This window comes from Phycodurus eques, chromosome 1 (assembly GCF_024500275.1).
Source record: "Phycodurus eques isolate BA_2022a chromosome 1, UOR_Pequ_1.1, whole genome shotgun sequence".
NCBI lineage: Eukaryota > Metazoa > Chordata > Actinopteri > Syngnathiformes > Syngnathidae > Phycodurus > Phycodurus eques.
In genome coordinates, this window is record NC_084525.1 from 33,613,187 (window position 1) to 33,633,500 (window position 20,314).

The window sequence follows — 20,314 nt, forward strand, 5'->3', positions numbered from 1 at the left end:
ATATGACATTTTAAATGTGACACGTCAATAAATAGTATGAATATTTTATTCACACGTAGCTACTCACAATTTGTGGTGTACTTACTAATGGTGGAAGGCACTTTTGTCACCGACTTTTTTTGTCGCCGTGATTGTAATGCAAAGTGATCCAATTCAGCAGACTTATAACGTACCTGGCATCTTTGAGCACCTACTCTTTCGTCATGCCTGCAAACGTCTCCACGTTTTTTTTTTTTTTTTTTTAAATCTCCACAACTGACAGCTAGCAACGCTACTTCACTTCTGCATTCAGCAGTTGGCATTCTATATTAGACGCTACTTTCTGCTCTAGAGTGCACACCGCTTCGCCTTAGTAGTAATGAGAGAGAGAAAAAAAAAGTTTTGTGTGCCTATGAACCAAAAGGAAAGGTTCCGACAAAATGACATAAACTGTCGCACCCCTAGTTACGTTACTTAGTTGTACTAAAACGTTCACAATAACGTTATTTTTATTTTTAGTCGTCACACAACAGTCTAAAACTTAATGTTTCACCAGCTAGCTACACTGTTAAACTAGCTTACCTATCTTTGTGAGTTTTGTAGTGACGGATGAAGTTCAATGTCATTGTTGTTGTCTTTAATGCGTGAGATGCAAATCATGCAGGTTGCCATCCTCTTTTTGTCGACTTAATCGACAACATAATGCTTGAATCCAAATTTTGTATCTTTGGAGCTCCTTCCATCGATGTTTAGGCAGGTGGCTACTTCACACTAGCAAGTGCACAACAACGCAGACTGTGTTGCCAGGTTGGCGCGAAAGACCCCACAAAACGCTTATTACTTAAAAAAAAAGACAAACTGTCTTAATTAAAATGCTGATTTCCATCTTTAAATGAGATGACTTGTGATTTCATGTAGTTCCGGTCAAAGTCAAGTCTTTCTTAAGTATTTGCACGCAAGTCACAAGTTATAAAAGTGGCAACTCAAGTCGACTCGAGTCAAGCCATTTGACTCGAGTGCCCCCATCGCTGGTGTACACATCATCAAGGCACAAGATAAAGCATTGTTGGAAGGTCAGTGCTAAGGAAATAGTTTAATAATTATGTAATTGATTTATTATTTAAAACATAATTATTAATTTGTGCAATTGCGATGCCTTAAGTTTAGTGAGGTTAACAGAGTCATAGCCATGAATGTAATTGTGTATGTATGCAATAATTTCTTAAAGGGTCTCAAATAATACACTATAAAGACGCTGAATACGAAATAACCAATGAAATTTAACATATTATATCATCAAAATACGGGGCCAGTACAGGTTCTGAGAGGGCCAACACAACTTGGCTCATGGTTGCCCACCACTCAAATAGGCTTAACATCGGACCCTGCTTCGTTATTTGCTAGAAAAGGTCTTGTGCAGATATCATTTAAAAAAAAATAATAATAAAATATTGCTTTTGGTGTGGAAGAACTACTTTCCCCCCTCCTAAAACTACTCAGGAATCGTTAAGAGAATTGATTAGGAATTGGATTGATAAGCAGAATCGACAATGGCATTGATATTGATAACATCTTATCAATTCCCACCCCTATTCAGAACGCTGCAACTCAGGATCGAACTTCGATGTCCATCTGTCAACGCGGGGGGGATTGTCTGTTGAGCTAAGGCCCACGTCCTAAATGCACCGCCCGCCCCTTTATAGAATAGACTTTAAAGTTCTGATAAATCACGAAACGGTTTAGGCCCTGATTACATTAAAGAAGTGATAATGAATAAAAATAAACCCAGTAAGGCTCTGAGATCTAAAGACTCAAGAGTCCTAACCAAACATGGTGAAGCAGCATTCAGCTGTTATGCTGCACACCAATGTAATAGGTTGCCAACAGAAGTCAAGTCAGCCCAAGGTGGGAATGTTTCAGGTTTTTTGTCATGCTTATAATTGAGCCTTTTAGAGTATTTTCATTTCTTTTTTTTATTTTTCTTGCACTGTACATTCATTTAGTAATTTTAGTAAGCTGTCTCTTATTTTTCTGTTTTTCATTTTTAAAAATGTCTTGAGCTCTTTTTTATGCTTTTAATCATGTAAAGCAGGTCACTTAAGTCCCTACTGAAGGTCCAGGGCTGAAATGCACCACCCGCCACTGCAACTATAAAGGTTACTCAAAACTGGAGTACCAGTAAAAAACGGGACCTACAATTAATAAAGGAACACCAACACCGGAAATTAAAGATCTGCTTCAAACATCAGATCAGAAAATACCAGTTTTCAATGTCAGACTGCTATTTTAATGTCAAATATGCCACTCTGTTTTGCTCATAAATGTGTATATCTGATTAATACCAGTGCCTCACCAGCCATAAACCGCACAGCACATCACTGATAATATACAGAATATATTTGTATGTTGTGCATTACCACAACAGTCATCACATTTTATATTTCCTTTGTATCCTCATATTTCCCCTTTAGACCATTTGTTCTGCCTCAGTCCAAAATCCCCTACCCTCCAGACCCCCACTCAACCCCTTGTTCTGCAGGAAATCCCATCACCTCAGCAAGCCACTACCCTCTCATACTCCCACTAATCCACGCTTCACTGGATCCTCCAAATTGTGTCTTTGCCTCACTTCACTCCTCCTCCCAGATCCTCCGAATCTTTTGTGTTCATCATCATCTGTGATTTACATATCTTAATGACTCATTGCAATCAAGAGTACTGTGTTTGTGTATTTCCATGCATTCTTATTTTCACGTTTGTCTATTGGCAAACCTATTATCCATTTGCTGAAATGTGAATGGCGTCTCATCATCTCCCTGGAAAGCTGTGTAAATGTGACAAGCTCTGGTTAAGACCTTAGCCTTTGTTTACAGATGAGCCTAGGTACCCCATGGGAGATTGTGCATACCTGGTTGCGGTGTCATCTTGTGTGCGCTTGCAGCACACTGGTAAAAATAAGAGGGTCTCTTATTATGTCTTGACTTTGCCTATCGCATGACGTCTGATGTGAACTATTCCGCCTCCCTGGAGTGACTCTCTGTTTACCTTTAGAGGCAGTCTATTTCTTGTCATTCCCAGAGGGAGTACAGTCTCTTATTTTATGATTTCCTGATAATATCCCGTGGGTCTCTATGAAAGCTTGCGGCTATTCGGCTGCCTGCTGAATTTCACATCAAGGAGTGTGAGGGATGGACAATAAAGGGCACTTATCTAGAGCTAATGAAGAGAAGCAAAATGCCAATGTGCACGATTCAGGGTCCTGTGGGAATTGCATAACATGCTATTGTTATTTCTTAAGCATTATTGTCGGACAGGAGATGAGATTTGCCGAACTCATACATCAGAAAGAAGTTCTTTCTACAAAATACGTACACCTGCTCATAGATGAATGCATACCTATAGGCAGTGCACACATATGCACCCTATAAAGATTTTTTTTCTTTTTTTCTTTTTCATTGCCTTCATGGTAAATGGTTTTAACATGTTGGGACAATCTTCTTCCGATTGGCTGAACACAAAAACAAGACAAAGTATTCTTGTTGCTGTTGTTCACTACAGCAGGTATCCCATTCTAAGTATATAACAACTGCTGCCTCCGTAATTGGGAAATCAATACCTTACTGCTAAAGTGGTCTTTCCAGCCATTGTGTAAAGGTGTGAGTGTGGGAGTTTTTCAGAAGGACTTCCAATCCCTCAATTTGGACAAGAGGGGTCATTCCAAAGGTAAAGGCTGCAGTCTGTCCCTACTCAGACCTCTGTGCTCGATTACTATTGTTTGCACCTGACATTTATAGTAAAATAAGGAATAACAATGTGATAATGACCTCTACGGCCAGGAGCCTTGCAAAGTGGTTGGCTTACCTTTACCACAGTCACCATGCCATCATTGGTTACAGGGTCAGTGCGAATGGTGAAGTGCCCGGATGAATCGCCACTGATGATCCTATAAATAGCGTTCCAGTTGGGGGAATGGGGTTGGTCGGCATCTATCACCGTCAGGTTAGCCACCACAACATCCACCCGATTCTCAGGAACCTCACCGGAATACTGCAGAGAGAGAGAGAGAGAGAAAATGTTACCTTGAAAAATGTTGCCTCAAAATCAATTTATTTTGACAAATGTCCTTTCAGGATATATTGAGCTGTTGAAGTGTGGCAATTTGTTCAAAGCATTTCTGTTTTCCATTTCTCTTAAGTGAGGCACTCGTCCTTTCAGCTTTTCAGGTAGAGCAAATGTAATGATCCTGCTTTTGCTACTGCTGAACTGCAAACAAGCGGTAAACACAATTGCACACCGGAAATGCACATGCACACAGGAGCGTTGTCTAAAAGTTTCTGCCTTTTCTGCATTCTTTGTCTTCATTCATGCACATTAATGTCCTGTCCCTTTGAAGCCAAAGTGAGAAAAGAACAAGAAGTAAAGAAAGCCAAGTGGAGCCTATAGTGAAGGAGGGTAGAACATCTGTTTGAGCGTAAATGAGTGGGTTTTAGTTGTCCCCTTGCTGTGCTAACATGTGCTATGTACTGATAAGCCTGACGGTGAGTGAGCTGCTGTCTGTCAGATGTCTGTTATGGTGGGGATTGACCAAAGTCACACAGGCTCAGGGGATAAAGATGAACCAGAGGACTGGAGCACCGCCTACACGAACAACCCCAAAACTCGGAAGTGATCGCGCATGGTCGAAGGGTGATTACGTACTTGCGTTGACTCATCTGGAGGAAACAAGCTTGAAGAATCCTTGCGTCACCATGTCAACATGGGTAACAGACGTGCTTGAAGCCACTGAGCCGCTTATGTGAGTGTATGATATCAAAGAGCATAGCCCCAGACCAAACACTCCGACGGGTCATAATACCCCGCACAACATTCGCATCAACCGGCAAACAGCTGACAGCTGTGGCTGGATTAGGAGCCGGTGTCAGGAGAGCTGTTCAGAGACTTGGTGACATTCCTAAGACAACACACAGGTCCGGGCGGTCCTTACGCACTTGAACAGGCTGTTGTAGGCTTGAGTGAGAACCAATTAGTATGCACGTAGTCATTTTTGTGTTCACGGACTCCTGAGTGCCAATTCAATAATAATAATAAAAAAAGAAAACATTTTCATAATTTGGTTTCACAGCCTCTGAGAACCGTGGCCTTGAACATTCAGACGTGATGAAATTATCTGCCACTGCTCTTACTATCAAAGACCCAATTTCCAAGTGAGGGAACCAATACTGAATAATTGAGGGTCAAGTTGTCTTTCGTGACATAATGCGGTGTCGGAGCGCTAACTCCTTAGTATGATAAAGTGTCACCGAGTTAACATGGCTGCACAAATTGATCATATCTTCCCTCACAAGACTCATAATTAATAACTATAATAATAATAATTATTATTATAATAATGAAAATGATAATAACAATTACTCTTATTTTTAGAATGCTCACCTAGATCAAACCTAATAAAACAAAATAATGTCACACGTTTAAATAGACAAGTCATAAGATAAACAAAATTGTTTTTATTAAAATATGAAAGCACTCAAAACATTAAAGTGTACATATTTGAGCGTTCACAGAAACATGAATTGAATACAGATATATACACTATGTATGCAGATTGATGTTTCATTTACAGTAGAAGCAAAATGAGAAAATATTGGGAATGCTGTAATTATCCAACAGAATGCATAAAAAGGATTTAATTGAATTGATCAATTGTTTATTGTACAGTATATGGAAACTATATAATTAAATTAGTGTTATTAGTGGACAGCACTACAGATGAAAATGAGCCCCACCATCAGTTTTCACTATACTATACTACTGTATTTTACCTTTATTAGAGTTATGGCTAAAAATTAGTTGTGACATAATGCAAAAAAAGTTAATCCTGCCAAGACACGCCACTGTTGGTGATAAACCTGTCAGTAGTGCACTTCAAGGTAAATGGCAAAATGGTAAAAAGGATTACACTTACAGAGTACTTTAACTACACCATCACCCTGCCAAAACTCACATAATGCTCACACATTCACCCATTCACGCACACATTCATACACTAATGGGGGGCTGCTGCCATGCAAGCAGCAGAATTGAAAAAACAAACAAACAAGAAAAAAACAAAAAAAAAGAGAAATATTGTACTATATAATAGTACAAATATAAGTTCTCAAACTTTGTGGGGGACACTTTATAATAGTGATTTCCAACCAGGGTGCTGTCAGTGGGGTGTCATGAGAGAATAAACAGTTTCCCTTATTTTTTTCTGAAAATTATTATTTATTTACTAAAAATATCCATCCATCCATTTTCTTTACCACTTATCCTCACTAGGGTCACAGGCTGCTGGAGCCTATCCCAGCTATCTTCGGGCGGGAGTGGGGTACACTCTCAACTGGTCACCAGCCAATCGCAGGGCAGGATATGAACCCCGGTCCCCAGAACTGTGAGAAAGATGTGCGAACCAGTCTTCCACCGTGCCGGCCTAACTAAAAACATCCATCCATCCATTATCTGAGCTGCTTAACCTCACAAGTGCTGGAGCCTATCCCAGCTATCATCGGGCAGGAGGCAGGGTACAACTGAACTGGTTGCCAGCCAATTGCAGGGCACATATAAACAACCATTTGCACTCACATTCACACCTACGGGCAACTAAGAGTCTACAATTAACCTACCATGCATGTTTTTGGGATGTGGGAGGAAACCGGAGTGCCCGGAGAAAACCCACGCAGGGACGGGGAAAACAGGCAAACTCCACACAGGCGGGGACGGGATTTAAACCCCGGTCCTCATAACTGTGAGGCAGATGTGCTAACCAGTCGTCCACCGTGCCAGCCTAACTAAAAACATCCATCCATCCATTCTCTGAGCCGCTTCTCCTCACTAGGGTCCCGGGCATGCTGGAGCCTATCCCAGCTATCATCGGGCAGGAGGCGGGGTACACCCTGAACTGGTTGCCAGCCAATCGCAGGGCACATACAAACAAACAACCATTCGCACTCCCAGTCACACCTATGGGCAATTTAGAGTAATCAATTAACCTATCATGCATGTTTTTGGGATGTGAGAGGAAACCTTTATGTATCCACCTGTTGCTCTTCAACAACAGGATAAGTCATGGCTTCCAGCGAGTGTATCAGCTTTGTGTCCAGTGAAACAGAACCAGATTTCACTAATTAATTTGAGAGCAAACTGAGACGAGATCATCATTATTTGAGTATTTATACTTTTTGTAACATTTTTGTTTGGTGTTGTGCTGTGAGATTTTTCTCATGCAAAATGGGTAATTTGGCTCAATAAAGATTGGGAAATGATGATTTGTAAGACCTGTGGCGTTTACAGCAGACACTAAATATTTGCATAATGGTGTGGCTTCTAAACAAAATGACTTTAATGCAAACCCACCTTCCAAAAAGGATGATTTATGATATGACTGGGAGAAATTGTTCGGCTCACTAACCTCCACTAAATGTTAACATCAATAATCATGATAGCACTAACTTTGTTGTTTGGCAATGATTGAAATACACTTAAACTAAAAGCTAGAGTGTAATAATCTTTTACTGCCCACCACCATCAATACACCACCATCACTTTTAATGCCTTATGGAGGGAGAGGGGTGTGTTCTTACACGGACCTCTAATTTACAAACTCCAATTCAAATATTTTATAAACCGTAGAAGAAGAAAAAAATACAATAATTTGCAAATCCTATACTCAATGGAATACACTACAAAGACAAGATATTTAATGTTCAAACTGATAAACTTATTCACTCATTTTGAATTTAATGCCTGCAACACATTCCAATAGAGCTAGGACAGGGGCATGTTTACCACTGTGTTAGGGATTCTGGATTGTACAACAGCCCCTGTCTGTGCTTTACCACCATTGCTGAAAAAATATCTCCTTAAATGGAACAACCCTTCATTTGCTCATCACTACTTTCCTCTCACAATCTTATGTCTTGGCGTCCAAATTATTCATCAACTCTCAACTTATCATGTCTTATTTTTTGTTATTTATTTATTTTTTTTTTATCTTCAGCTGCCCTTATTATCTGTATATTTTCTTATATGTCTGACAAATGCTAACATTAAGTTTTAGAGGGTCTTAACAGCCTCGGGGGTAAATGCTGCTGCTAACTCATTAGTGACCACCTCAAAGAGTTGCTTGATATCGCCAAGCTCAGCACCTTATAAGCCCGACAGGCCCATTGCTCACTCCACTGCAGGATTTCACTCAAGCGACAGACTTGGTCCACTGCAATGCATCATCTTTCGTCTTTGACTCAACACTTGTAACATCCGATCAAAATCAACACATATGATTGGTTCCGCTTTCCAGCTCTTGCTGAGAAATTAACATTAAGCAGCACTAAATATTGATTATTGCACAACAAGAGACAGCATGATAAAGTGTGTGACACTTTTTAATAACCCTAAATCTCCTACTTTTCTTGATAATGATACTGTAATTGATGGTACAGCTGAATCGACACTCAGCCTGCTTCCCATCACCCCTCCCGCCCAAAGCTGATATGATTAAAGGTGTCAAATAACCAAGTACAAGCACTTCGTTACTGTACTTAAGTAGATTTATAAGGTATTTGTACTTTACTTGAGCATTTATTTTTCTGGCATTTTTTTTAAGCTAGCATATGTTTTACCATGCCTGCGCCCAATAATACGGTGCGCCTTATGTATGTGTTAAATACAGAAATAGTTTATTTTAATAGTACAAATAAATATTTCTCTTTTTATTTAAGACTGCCTGTTTTATTCACTGTTGGCCCATGAGAAAGCAGGCCAATCATCTGGAGAGATACAAAAATCGGCTGGAAAATATCGTTATTAATGAATTAATTAATAAAAAACTATTTTTACTTCAGTACATTTATGAGTGTGTAGTTTTGTACTTTTACTTGAGTGGCTTCATTACTTTTATCAGGTTAGTTTTTTTTGCAATATCATTACTTTTACTTTAGTACTAAATACCGGTACTTTTGACATGATATGATATTTTACAACACTGACATTACTTTAGACTTAATTTTTACCTCTCACCCGATAATGACCTTGTCTAATGTAATGATTAATCTAAATATTACTATTCTGAAACCAATCACTAACATTGTTTGTGGCTTTAGGTTTATAATGATAAAAAATTATGAGATGGATTAGTCATTTCCTTGTGTGTGTGTGCGGGTGTGCATTCTTCAAGGAAATGAGGAAGTAGCACTCCTTCCACTTATGCCATGACAGTAACTGTCTTCCTCATTTTCACATTCAGCTACTCTTGCCATTGTTATTCTCCAGGCCATCTGCCCTGTGCTTTCCGCTCTCATTCTCAAAAAAATAGGTTCTACGCACCCAAAACTTTGTGATAATTTTCTTGTGGGTGTTAAAACTGTTCATGTCACATTCATGATGAGCTCTTAAATGGCAGTCTGTTCCTGGGTTCATTATGCTGTCTGACACTCAAGGACCACTTCTCCATTCCTGCATTTGCAGCCACTCACCGTTCTGGAGGTCAGCATGGGGGGATTGTCGTTTATGTCGGTGACCGTGATGATGGCGGTGGCCGTGTTGGAGAGACCAAAATTCAGGTTGCCCTCCATGTCCGTGGCTTGAACAATTATAGTATACTGGGACACTTTCTGTGAAGGTGAAAACAAGGAAAACAGTGTACTTAATGCTCAGTTTTACAGTAGGTAAAAAAAGATGCCAACAGAATCAGTTTTGTGTGTTATTTTACCAGGCAAGTTGCCCATATTTAAAACTCAGAATCACAGGCCTTTCGTTTGACTGTACGGTACCCTTCCTAAGCTTGGCTTCATGCCATCTGAGCGCGATCTTCTCGCAATATTGCTGTCAAAGATATCGCCAAATTCAGTGTCACTGATGGACAGATGTGGAGACAACGATAAAGCAGACGAAGATTAATAGCCGATCTGTGGAGCAATAGAATTAGGAATGATAAATGTTATTTCATATCTTGAATGACACAATGTCACTTAACTGTAAGATGAAAAATGTGGCTTTTGTAGTTTTGTATTTGGGCATATTTGTGAGCGTCTGTGTGTGCAGCCCCCTCCCTTGCCAACCTTTCTTCATCTATCCCACCCTCTCCTCCCCTCTGTCTTTCCTACTATCCCATGGTGCAGTTAATGGGCTGCAGGAAGGATGGAGCCTCACAGCCGACTGTCCGGGTAATACGTCTTGTCACTGAGATTCCAAATTACATTTCCAGTCTCTCCCTAACCTGCTAATTACGGAGTAAATGTACCAATTAGGGCATGATGCCACATCAGGAGGGTTAGAAAGCTTCTTTCGGATCTACTCTTGATGCTCGACGAGATGCTGAACTTTACACGCACACCCTCATTAACTCGCATGCACAAACACACCGCTCACAAACGTGCACACACACACAGACACACATCTCTCTTTTTGCAAGTCTTGTTTAGAGGTGACGTGTGCTTGATTGTCCCATCAGCCAACGAACGGCATGTACACAGCGCTCATGCTAATTAGACAAGGGAGTTATTATGTAGAGCCCCTCTGAACCTCTCAGCGTTGCAGCAACACTGCAGTAACCCCAGCCATCTCTTGAGGACTGTGGTCTATTACTGTCAACATGCTTTTAAAGGTCCACAGCAGACCAATAGAGACCTTTAGAAGAGATTCAGTGTGGGAGTGTGGAAAGCAGAAAAAGACATTTCAGACGGGAAGAACACAGAAGTGGAGGGTATAAGAAACAGTTGGGGATAAAGTTGAAGCGCAGGGAAAAGGGATTACCAAAAATAGAAGCCCATGCTTTTTCTTTTATTGTTTTTTCTTTGTTTTGTTTTTGTTTTATAGAGTCTAGCATCCCGAACATGGAAACTAGAGAAAGGGGAAAAGGAAGGAAGCACAGAAAGTTTCACAGTTTCAAAGGGCCAAAGTGTTGACTGTAACTGGACCAGTATAACACTGTGGTATGCTGTGAAGCTTCTGTATTGTGCCCCTGAAGATTAGGAGAATTCTCGTCTGCTCGCTGGAGGAAGAAAAACAGGTTTGTGTTCATATAACAAATAAATTCTAAGTGCATGCATAAGTGTTAAAAAAATATATATGTGTATTTTCAACCAAGCACCTGCTAATAAACTATTAAAATATTTGAAATGACTTTCATGCACATATATTATGTGCAGCTGTGCTTATCAGGTTGATTACCATCACTTTCAAATTTGAAATTTTATTTAAAGCGAGTTACTACCGAAAGGTTACAGTGGCTCTTCCAAAGTGAAGGTGAACAACATTTTGAGGTCTTGATTCTCAACTAATTTTAGTAAAGCTTTTAGGGAATATTGTCCTAAACTAAAGAAGAACTTCACTCATTTGTATCCATGTCCAACGCCAGATGGCGTTGGAAGCTGGACTCAAAATAATTATTGTTCCTTGTCACCTCTGTTTGATTCACAATGTCCAGTGATTTTTGTCTTTTTCAACATTTCACATGAAAATAAATGCAGAACAGTGAACACTACAGATTTTAAAAAGATCTGAAATAAAACCGGCATCTGAGGTCAAAGCTCAATTTGAAAGCAACCATCCATCTATCCCCAACCATCACTCAGAGACTGAACAACAACAACAACAAAAAATGCCATACAGCTCAACTGAGTCTTATTTTGAGTCCAACTAAGTTATATTTTGAAAATAAGGCACGTTCACCTTTGCCTTTGTCAAAATGCTCATGTCGGTCACGTAACGGGGGAAAAAAGTGTAAGTCCACAAGTGAGAAAAAATGAATAAAAAGGCAATGAGACAAAAGAAGAAGAGCCTACAACTTTAAAAGAAATGTTGTATTTAAGAGACCATTGACCTTATTCATTAAACGTGCAAGTGTACGCAGAAATCTGTGCTTAAATCGTGCCTACGCACGTTTGACACACAGATTTGTGATTCATCAAAATGTTCAAAACTTGTTTTTGTTCGTACTTTGCAAACAAATTTAGAACCTCTTAGACCATGCGTATGCACAAAGAATGCAGGATCAGCTTTCGAAAAGAAGTCAAACACACATCTTTTACCCAAGATGCACATGTTGGAACTCCAGTCATTTATAGAAAAAAAAAATAATACTTATACTGGAGGTCTTAATGTGTAGGCCTTAGACAATGATGTGTGCCCCCCGCTACAACTGACTGCGTACAGTAGACGTAACTTAACAAGCAGCAAATGCGAGTTAGGAATTACCGTAATTTCTCGTGTATAATGCGCACGCATGTATAATACACATCCCCAAACTTGACCTCAAAATTCTGGAAAACCCTTCTACCGATGTATAATGCATTTTTACATGATTTTGCTTCTACCCATATGATCAAAACATGGAGTATTATCTGTATTTTGGTAGTTTTTTAAAAGAATTATTCTTATGTTAAACACTTTATTTGACCATGTAATACTTTGTTTTTATTTACTCGCTCTTATTTTGAAATTCACAGCCCTACTTTGATTTACTAAATGAGAAAACACACAGTTGTGCTTATATGTTTTATTACCCAGGAAGAATTTGTAAGATGGGTACAATTCTTCAAAGAAAACATGAAGAGCCAGGCGAAACACATTTAGTTTTATTTTAATAGGATTCAAATTTAACTGTCAAGCTTTTCAGAGAAGCATTATCATCAAACAAAACATAACCATAAAGAAATTAATGATGGTTGTTGTTCAGTCATCAGTCGTATTAAAAAAAATTAAACAATATTCCACAAATTCTGCCAGGGTATGTAAACTTATGAGCACATATTATGCAGTCATACGTACCCCTGTCATATTGGAATGAAAGTCTAGGCGACACCTTTTTCATAGCCCCTTGGTGGCGCTGGCATGTTAGAATGAAAATGTACACCTTTCTCATAACCGCTAGGTGGCAGTGGCATTTTGAAATGAATGTGTACCCCTTTTTCATAACCTCTAGATGGCGACATACATTTATAAAATGGGAAAGTTTTTTTTCCCATTTTCCACTATACCTATGTATAATGCGCACCATTTATTTTTAAACTTTTTTTTTTGGGGGGGGGGGGAATGCGCATTATACACAAGAAATTGCGGTAATTAAAAATTATTAACATGATTATTGTATGTTGTCGGTTTTTGTGTTTACCAAGCTTTCCGATGATACCAACTTTTTGAAAATAGGATATAGATAAAGAAAATTATTGTAGTTTTGGAGTACTACTACTACTACCATAATTGTGACTAAAACGCTGCGCATTGGGTGAGATGCATCAAGTGGGTGCCTTTTTATGGGGGAAAAGAGGTGCAATTTATGCAGATTGCAGCTCGTGAGCACGAGCTTGTAATTTAGAATGAATTCTGATTCACTCACATTCACACTGTGGTGCAAAGAAAACTGGCCTGTACAACGTGTCATGAATCTGACGGTGGTTTTGCGTATACGCTCAACTTGTGTGCAGAGTGAGAACAATTCTACACATTTATTAGTGAATGAGGCCCAAGATGAGCAGTCTTACTACTGTAAATGTACGGGTTTATCACTACAGTCTCAAATGTACAGGAGATTAAAGCATGCATCAGCACCTCTGTGTTAGCCTGAGAGAGAAAGAGGTAAAAGATGGTAAAAATCTTAGTAACATTCTTGATGTGTGAAGTAAAATTAAGCTCAGTCAAAAATGATGCCCAGGCTCTTTAATCACTGTGAAATCTTGTAGTTTCGGTAGCAGTTTCTCTCTTGCCTTCAAGACCAATAACTAAAACTTCTTGTTTGCTTGGTTGAGGTGGAGGAAATTCACTGCCATCCATGACTTAATATCTAAAATACACTTAAAGAAGGGTATCAGTTGGCCCTTTGTCATTATAGCCCACTGCTAAAGACATTTGCCATGAACTTCCAGGAGAGGCTGCAGTTAACAAGAAGAAAGTTCCTTTTTCAGCCAGCACCGTCACTAGGCAAAGAGAAGATATAGTGGAGGACATAGGGCCACTACAATCAGCGTAAAGGTAATCAGTGATCACTTGGTGGCCCACAGTCCTCTAATATAAATTGTAGTACAATTAAAGTGGAAACTGTTTGGGAATCAGGTTTGAACCGCAAAGTTAACTCGCAAGAGAAACACATCAACTGAATGAACATACTTGTACTTCTTTGGACTTCAGTGTGTGTGTGTGTGTGCTTGTACTTGATTCATGGGACGATTCTGGAGGAAGTCCATAGCTTCAAGTACCTCAGATCTATCATCACGGTGACAGGACAAGCTGCAGAAGACCTCGTCAAGAGCATCGACCTTACGTTTTCCGCATTTAGTTGCCTTCCACGAGGACTGTGTTCATACCAAAAAATATTGCTTTCGCAATCCATCAAGCTTTACTACTTTACGTAAGTAAGGGGACACAATAACTGGCGCATCTCACCGGCCCCGAGTGACAGCACATTGTCGTGGAGCAGGCTAAAGATCAGCACGCGTGGGAAGCCACCTTTCAGGACGTCATTAACATGGTCGAAGATGCCTGACCAGGGTGAATGTATTAGTGTATGCGTTTGTGTGCGCGTGTGCGTGTTCATGTATGTATCAGGGTAGGCGCTTAATACCACATAAGTACCGACAAGCTGTATCCACAGTGCAGATATACAGAGCATTAATAATACCCAAATAATACCCGCTCTCCCATCCTGGTGGACATATCTTGCTTTCGTGTCTTCAATGTCTACAATTAACACCAAATTTACTTTTGACTTCATCCAAACCCTCCCATACGCAGTCGTTCATTTCGTCTTCTTTTTCATCATCGACCCTAGTGTGTTGTTTATCGAGTTTAGAGTTTTTGTTTGGCAGACAGGGGGCAAGGGCATTCTTTCTCCAGTATTTCCACTCTATCTGTACCCCACATGCACGAGACACAGAAACCTGAGTGGCCGTCTGCAACATGATGCGTCGTTAATAGGTCTGTCAGTGATGACAGGTAGGGAGGAGGATCTGTCTCGCAGCTAAGTCACCGCCACGTCCAAGATATCAAAATAAACACATTTGGGTCTTGTCACAACTTTTATAGCTCCACAAGCAAGGTGACTGGAGAAGAACAGTATTCATATTAGAAAGATGTGTGTGTTTGTGTGTGTGTGTAACAAATAGCTGTAACAACAGTGGATTAACACACTATTTTACACTATGTTATAAGAATTGTAAAATACTGTTAAATAGTCATCCCTTGCAGGTAAAGTAACAGTTAATCGGTAATTTAACAATAACAGTAAATAACTATAATTTAACTGCATAAAACAGCATTTTGTATGTAATAGCTCTAAATTTAACAACAGTATTTTTAAAATAATTATAAAACACTGAAATACTCGTCCCTCACAGGTAAATTAACAGTCAATGCTCAGTAACATGAACAAACCATAACTGACAGGATAAAACATCCATCCATCCATCCATTTTCTGAGCCGCTTCTCCTCACTAGGGTCGCGGGCGTGCTGGAGCCTATCCCAGCTGTACATCGGGCAGGAGGCGGGGTACACCCTGAACTGGTTGCCAGCCAATTGCAGGGCACATACAAACAAACAACCATCCGCACTCACAGTCACACCTACGGGAAATTTTAGTCTCAAATTAATGCATGTTTTTGGGATGTGGGAGGAAACCGGAGTGCCCGGAGAAAACCCACGCAGGCACAGGGAGAACATGCAAACTCCACACAGGCGGGGCCGGGGATTGAACCCGGGTCCTCAGAACTGTGAGGCTGACGCTCTAACCAGTCGTCCACCGTGCCGCCCAGTTTAAAACAGTATAATAATTAATATTTTCTTTTGTGTAACCAGATAAGGCAATTGAGAACATTTTCTCATTTAACAATTTCGACCTGGAGGCAATTTAGGGTTCGGTCTTAACAAGGACACTTCAACAGCAGACATCGAAGCCGGTATACAAACCGCCGACTCTTTGGTCATTGGATCCCACAGTCAATTTGTATTTTCCCTCAAGTGATGTAGGCACCATCCTCACTTCACAAGCCCAGACTCCAGCAGCATCTCACGGATGATGATTGAGGGCTTATGTTTACATTTTGGAGGCAACATTTTGTAATTCATCAAACTTGTCATGCAACTCATTTTTGATTGAGAAGACATGACTATCTTGACTTTGTGCAGCAAAACCTCCTCGTCATTCCAACCAGAAGAACTACAACGGGACTTTTTCATGTTAACTGGCTGTCATGGTTAACATGTCATTCAGTCTTGAATAAGAAGCCCAGAAACCCTGTTTGAATTTGTGGGATTGATAGGAATTTAAAGCAAAAACAGCAGCTTTTTTGGACAGCCAGCCGTGACCAAGTGGTTGTTGCATTACAGTGACTATGCTGCGATCCAAAATATGGCACGATGCTGTTTAAAGCAAATAACAGTAAATGCACTGTAAAATGACTGTAAATAACTGGTGTCCCTGCTGCCAGTAATGGACAGTTTTTTTAATGGCCAAATTCTTTATTTTACAGAAAAGATTGTATGGTGGCAGAGCCTGCCAGGGAAGAACCATTACATTTTGGGGTTGATCCAGGAACTTGCAACCTCAGATTTTTTACGATTTTGCCTCTATAGACCTCCTCAATGGATTTGAAATTAAACAATCAACATGATTGAAGTGTAGACTCTCAGTTTTAAGAGCTTTTAAAAATGGGATTCAGAAATCACAGCCATTTTATGAGGAATACACAAATTTTTCGCACTCACAGTGACACCTACGGGCAATTTAGAGTTGTCAATTAACCTACCATGCATGTCTTTGGGATGTGGGAGGAAACCGGAGTGCCCGGAGAAAACCCACGAAAGCACGGGGAGAACATGCAAACTCCACATATATATATTTATATATCCATCCATCCATTTTCTGACCCGCTTCTCCTCACTAGGGTCGCGGGCGTGCTGGAGCCTATCCCAGCTGTCATCGGGCAGGAGGCGGGGTACATCCTGAACTGGTTGCCAGCCAATCGCAGGGCACATACAAACAAACAACCATTCGCACTCACATTCACACCTACGGGCAATTTAGACTCTCTAATTAATGCATGTTTTTTGGGATGTGGAAGGAAACCGAGAAAACCCACGCAGGCACGGGGAGAACATGCAAACTCCACAGAGGCGGGACCGGGGATTGAACCCGGGTCCTCAGCACTGTGAGGCTGACGCGCTAACCAGTCGTCCACCGTGCCGCCCAGTGTGTGTGTGTGTGTGTGTGTGTGTGTGTGTGTGTGTGTGTGTGTGTGTGTGTGTGTGTGTATATATATATATATATATATATATATATATATATATATATATATATAACCATAACAGCTTGATATATATATATATATATATATATATATGCATTCAGACCCTTTGCTGTGGCACGCATATATTTAACTCGGGTGTTGTCCATTTCTTCTGATCATCCTTGAGATGGTCCTACACCTTCATTGGAGTTGAGCTGTGTTTGATTAATCTGATTGGACCTGATTAGGAAAGCCACACACCTACCTATACAAGACCTTACAGCTCACAGTGCATGTCAGAGTAAAAGAATCATGAGGTCAAAGGAAAAGCCTGAAGAGCTCAGAGACAGAATTTTGGCAAGGCACAGATCTGACCATGGTTACAAAAAAGTCTCTGCTGCACTTAAGATTCCTAAGAGCACAGTGGCCTCCATAATCCTTAAATGGAAGACGTTTGGTACGATCAGAACCCTTCCTAGAGCAAACTGAGCAATTGAGGGAGAAGAGCCTTGGTGAGAGAGCTAAAGAAGAACCGAAAGATCACTGCGTTTGAGCTCCAGAAATGCAGTCGGGAGATGGGAGAAAGTTCTAGAAAGTCAACCATCACTGCAGCCCTCCACCAGTCGGGGCTCTATGGCAGAGTGGCCTGACGGAAGCCTCTCCTCAGTGCAAGACACATGAAAGCCTGCATGGAGTTTGCTAAAAAACACCTAAAGGACTCCAAGATGGTGAGAAATAAGATTTTCTGGTCTGATGAGACCAAGATAGAACTTTTTGGCTTTAATTCTAAGCGGTATGTGTGGAGAAAATCAGGCACTGCTCATCACCTGTCCAATACAGTCCCAACAGTGTAGTATGGTGGTGGCAGCATCATACTGTGTGGGTGTTCTTGAATGGCCCAGCCAGAGCCCTGACTTAAACCCAATTGAGCATCTGTGGAGAGACCTGAAAATGGCTTTCCAACAACGTTCACCATCCAACCTGACAGAACTGGAAAGGATCTGGAATGGCAGACGATCCCCAAATCAAGGTGTGAAAAACTTTTTGCATCATTCCCAAAAAGACTCATAGCTGTGTTAGCTCAAAAGGGTGCTTCTACTAAATACTGAGAAAAAGGTCTGAATACTTATGGCTGTGTGATATTTCAGTTTTTCCTTTTTAATAAATCTGCAATAATTACAGCAATTCCATTTTTTTCCTGTCAATATGTGGTGCTGTGTGTACATCAATGAGGAAAAAAAATTACTTAAATGATTTTAGCAAATGGCTGCAATATAACAAAGATTGAAAAATTGAAGGGGGTCTGAATACTTTCCGTACCCACTGTGTGTGTGTATATATATATATATATATATATATATATATATATATATATATATATATATATATATATATACAACCCCAATTCCAATGAAGTTGGGACGTTGTGTTAAACATGAATAAAAACAGAATACAATGATTTGCAAATCATGTTCGACCTATATTTAATTGAATAGACTACAAAGACAAGATATTTAATGTTCAAACTGATAAACTTTATTGTTTTCAGCAAGTAATCATTAACTTAGAATTTTATGGCTGCAACACGTTCCAAAAAGCTGGGACAGGGTCATGATTACCACTGTGTTACATCACCTTTACTTTTAACAACATTCTATAAACGTTTGGGAACTGAGGACACTAATTGTTTCAGCTTTGTAGGTGGAATTCTTTCCCATTCTTGCTTGATATACAGCTTCAGCTGTTCAGCAGGCTGGGGTCTCCGGGGTTTTGCTGTACAAAGTCAAGTTGCACCTACGGATGTAGCGCCGAACTGTACTTACTGACATTTTCTAAAGTGTTCCTGAGCCCATGTGGTGATATCCTCTTACAAATACATAGCTCCTTAGAAAATAATAGTTATACCACAACTAGCCCAGCTATATTCCTGCTATTGTCAGTACAGTAGTTACAGGTATAGTTACAGGTTAGGGATGTAATGCTATCCATATCTCACGGTTTGGTTTTATCACAGTATTAATCTCACGATACTATAATTATTGTGATGTCGTGGGAAAACTCACAGTATTGCAAGACTCACGGTATTGCAGGAAGCTTCAACGGTACAGGTGGGGCAAAGAGGCGAAAGCAGGAGAACCGAAAAAGCTCTCTTTTTCTTGCTCTTCTTCTTCCTGACTCTTGCTGTGTCCTTCTATTGAGGTTTTAGTAGTTTCTGTCCATTTTCCCACAGGTTTTTGTGAAAAAGACAGCTTCACACCATATATTACCATGCAATTCTATCCCAGTCAATCCAATGTTGACATTCATATACTCTACCTCCAAAACAGTATTATTGCTGCAGCAATAATATATGCTCACAATAACAAAACTGTCCATTGAGAAATTGTCTGTTCAATAATTTAACAGTATTTACTGTATTATCATACTTTCTTTTATTGATAACATTAGAAATTGGATACTGTCTACTCACAGTGATTTCTTTGCTTGAGTCCAAAAATTCAAGTAAAGTCATAAACGCAGGAGCACTCTTAAAGGCAGAAGCATCCCAAGTTTATTTTCCTCCGCTTAGTGATATTATAGGATGATTAATTTTTCTGAGCAACCTTTTTTAATATGTTTTCATTTGAAATGTCGACATTTGATTTGAAGAGAGGGAAGTATGTCATATTTATTTTTGCATTGATATTTGTGTTTGTATAGAGTGGACCTATTTCATGATTTGTTTTTTGGGATGACTGTAATGTATTGGTGGAGGGATGGGGAGTCGGAATCGTTATTCTGTCTCCGTTTGATTCTTTCACCCACGACTTTCGACTTGAGATAAACACTCACGAGTACACCACTAAAGAGTGCTGCTGTTACAATATGCTTAAATAATTTGGCGGATCAACTCTTCAAGGGTGAGCGGTGGTGGCAGCCCGCGGAGGGCCGGCTAGTCGGCCTTCCCAGTGGTAGCCGCCACCGACCAGGATGCAGCTTTGCAAAGTAGAGGTCCACTAGCTGCCAATGACAGCCTGCGGGTCAGCGTTTGCTGGGACGGAGGCTACCACGAACAACAAGGCACCTCACCATGTCGAGA

The 20,314-nt window shown here is 40.1% G+C and overlaps 1 protein-coding gene across 1 annotated transcript in view; it reads right to left on the minus strand.

Annotated features, from left to right (window-relative positions):
• Positions 1-20,314, minus strand: part of LOC133409332 (cadherin-4-like) — a 313,457-nt gene that overhangs the window by 38,008 nt on the left and 255,135 nt on the right. Inside the window, exons 9-10 of the mRNA XM_061689204.1 lie at positions 9,492-9,629; positions 3,841-4,026 (exon numbers count right to left, since the gene is read on the minus strand). Of these exons, the coding sequence (XP_061545188.1) occupies positions 3,841-4,026; positions 9,492-9,629 (324 nt within the window). The remainder of the gene's footprint in view (positions 1-3,840; positions 4,027-9,491; positions 9,630-20,314) is intronic.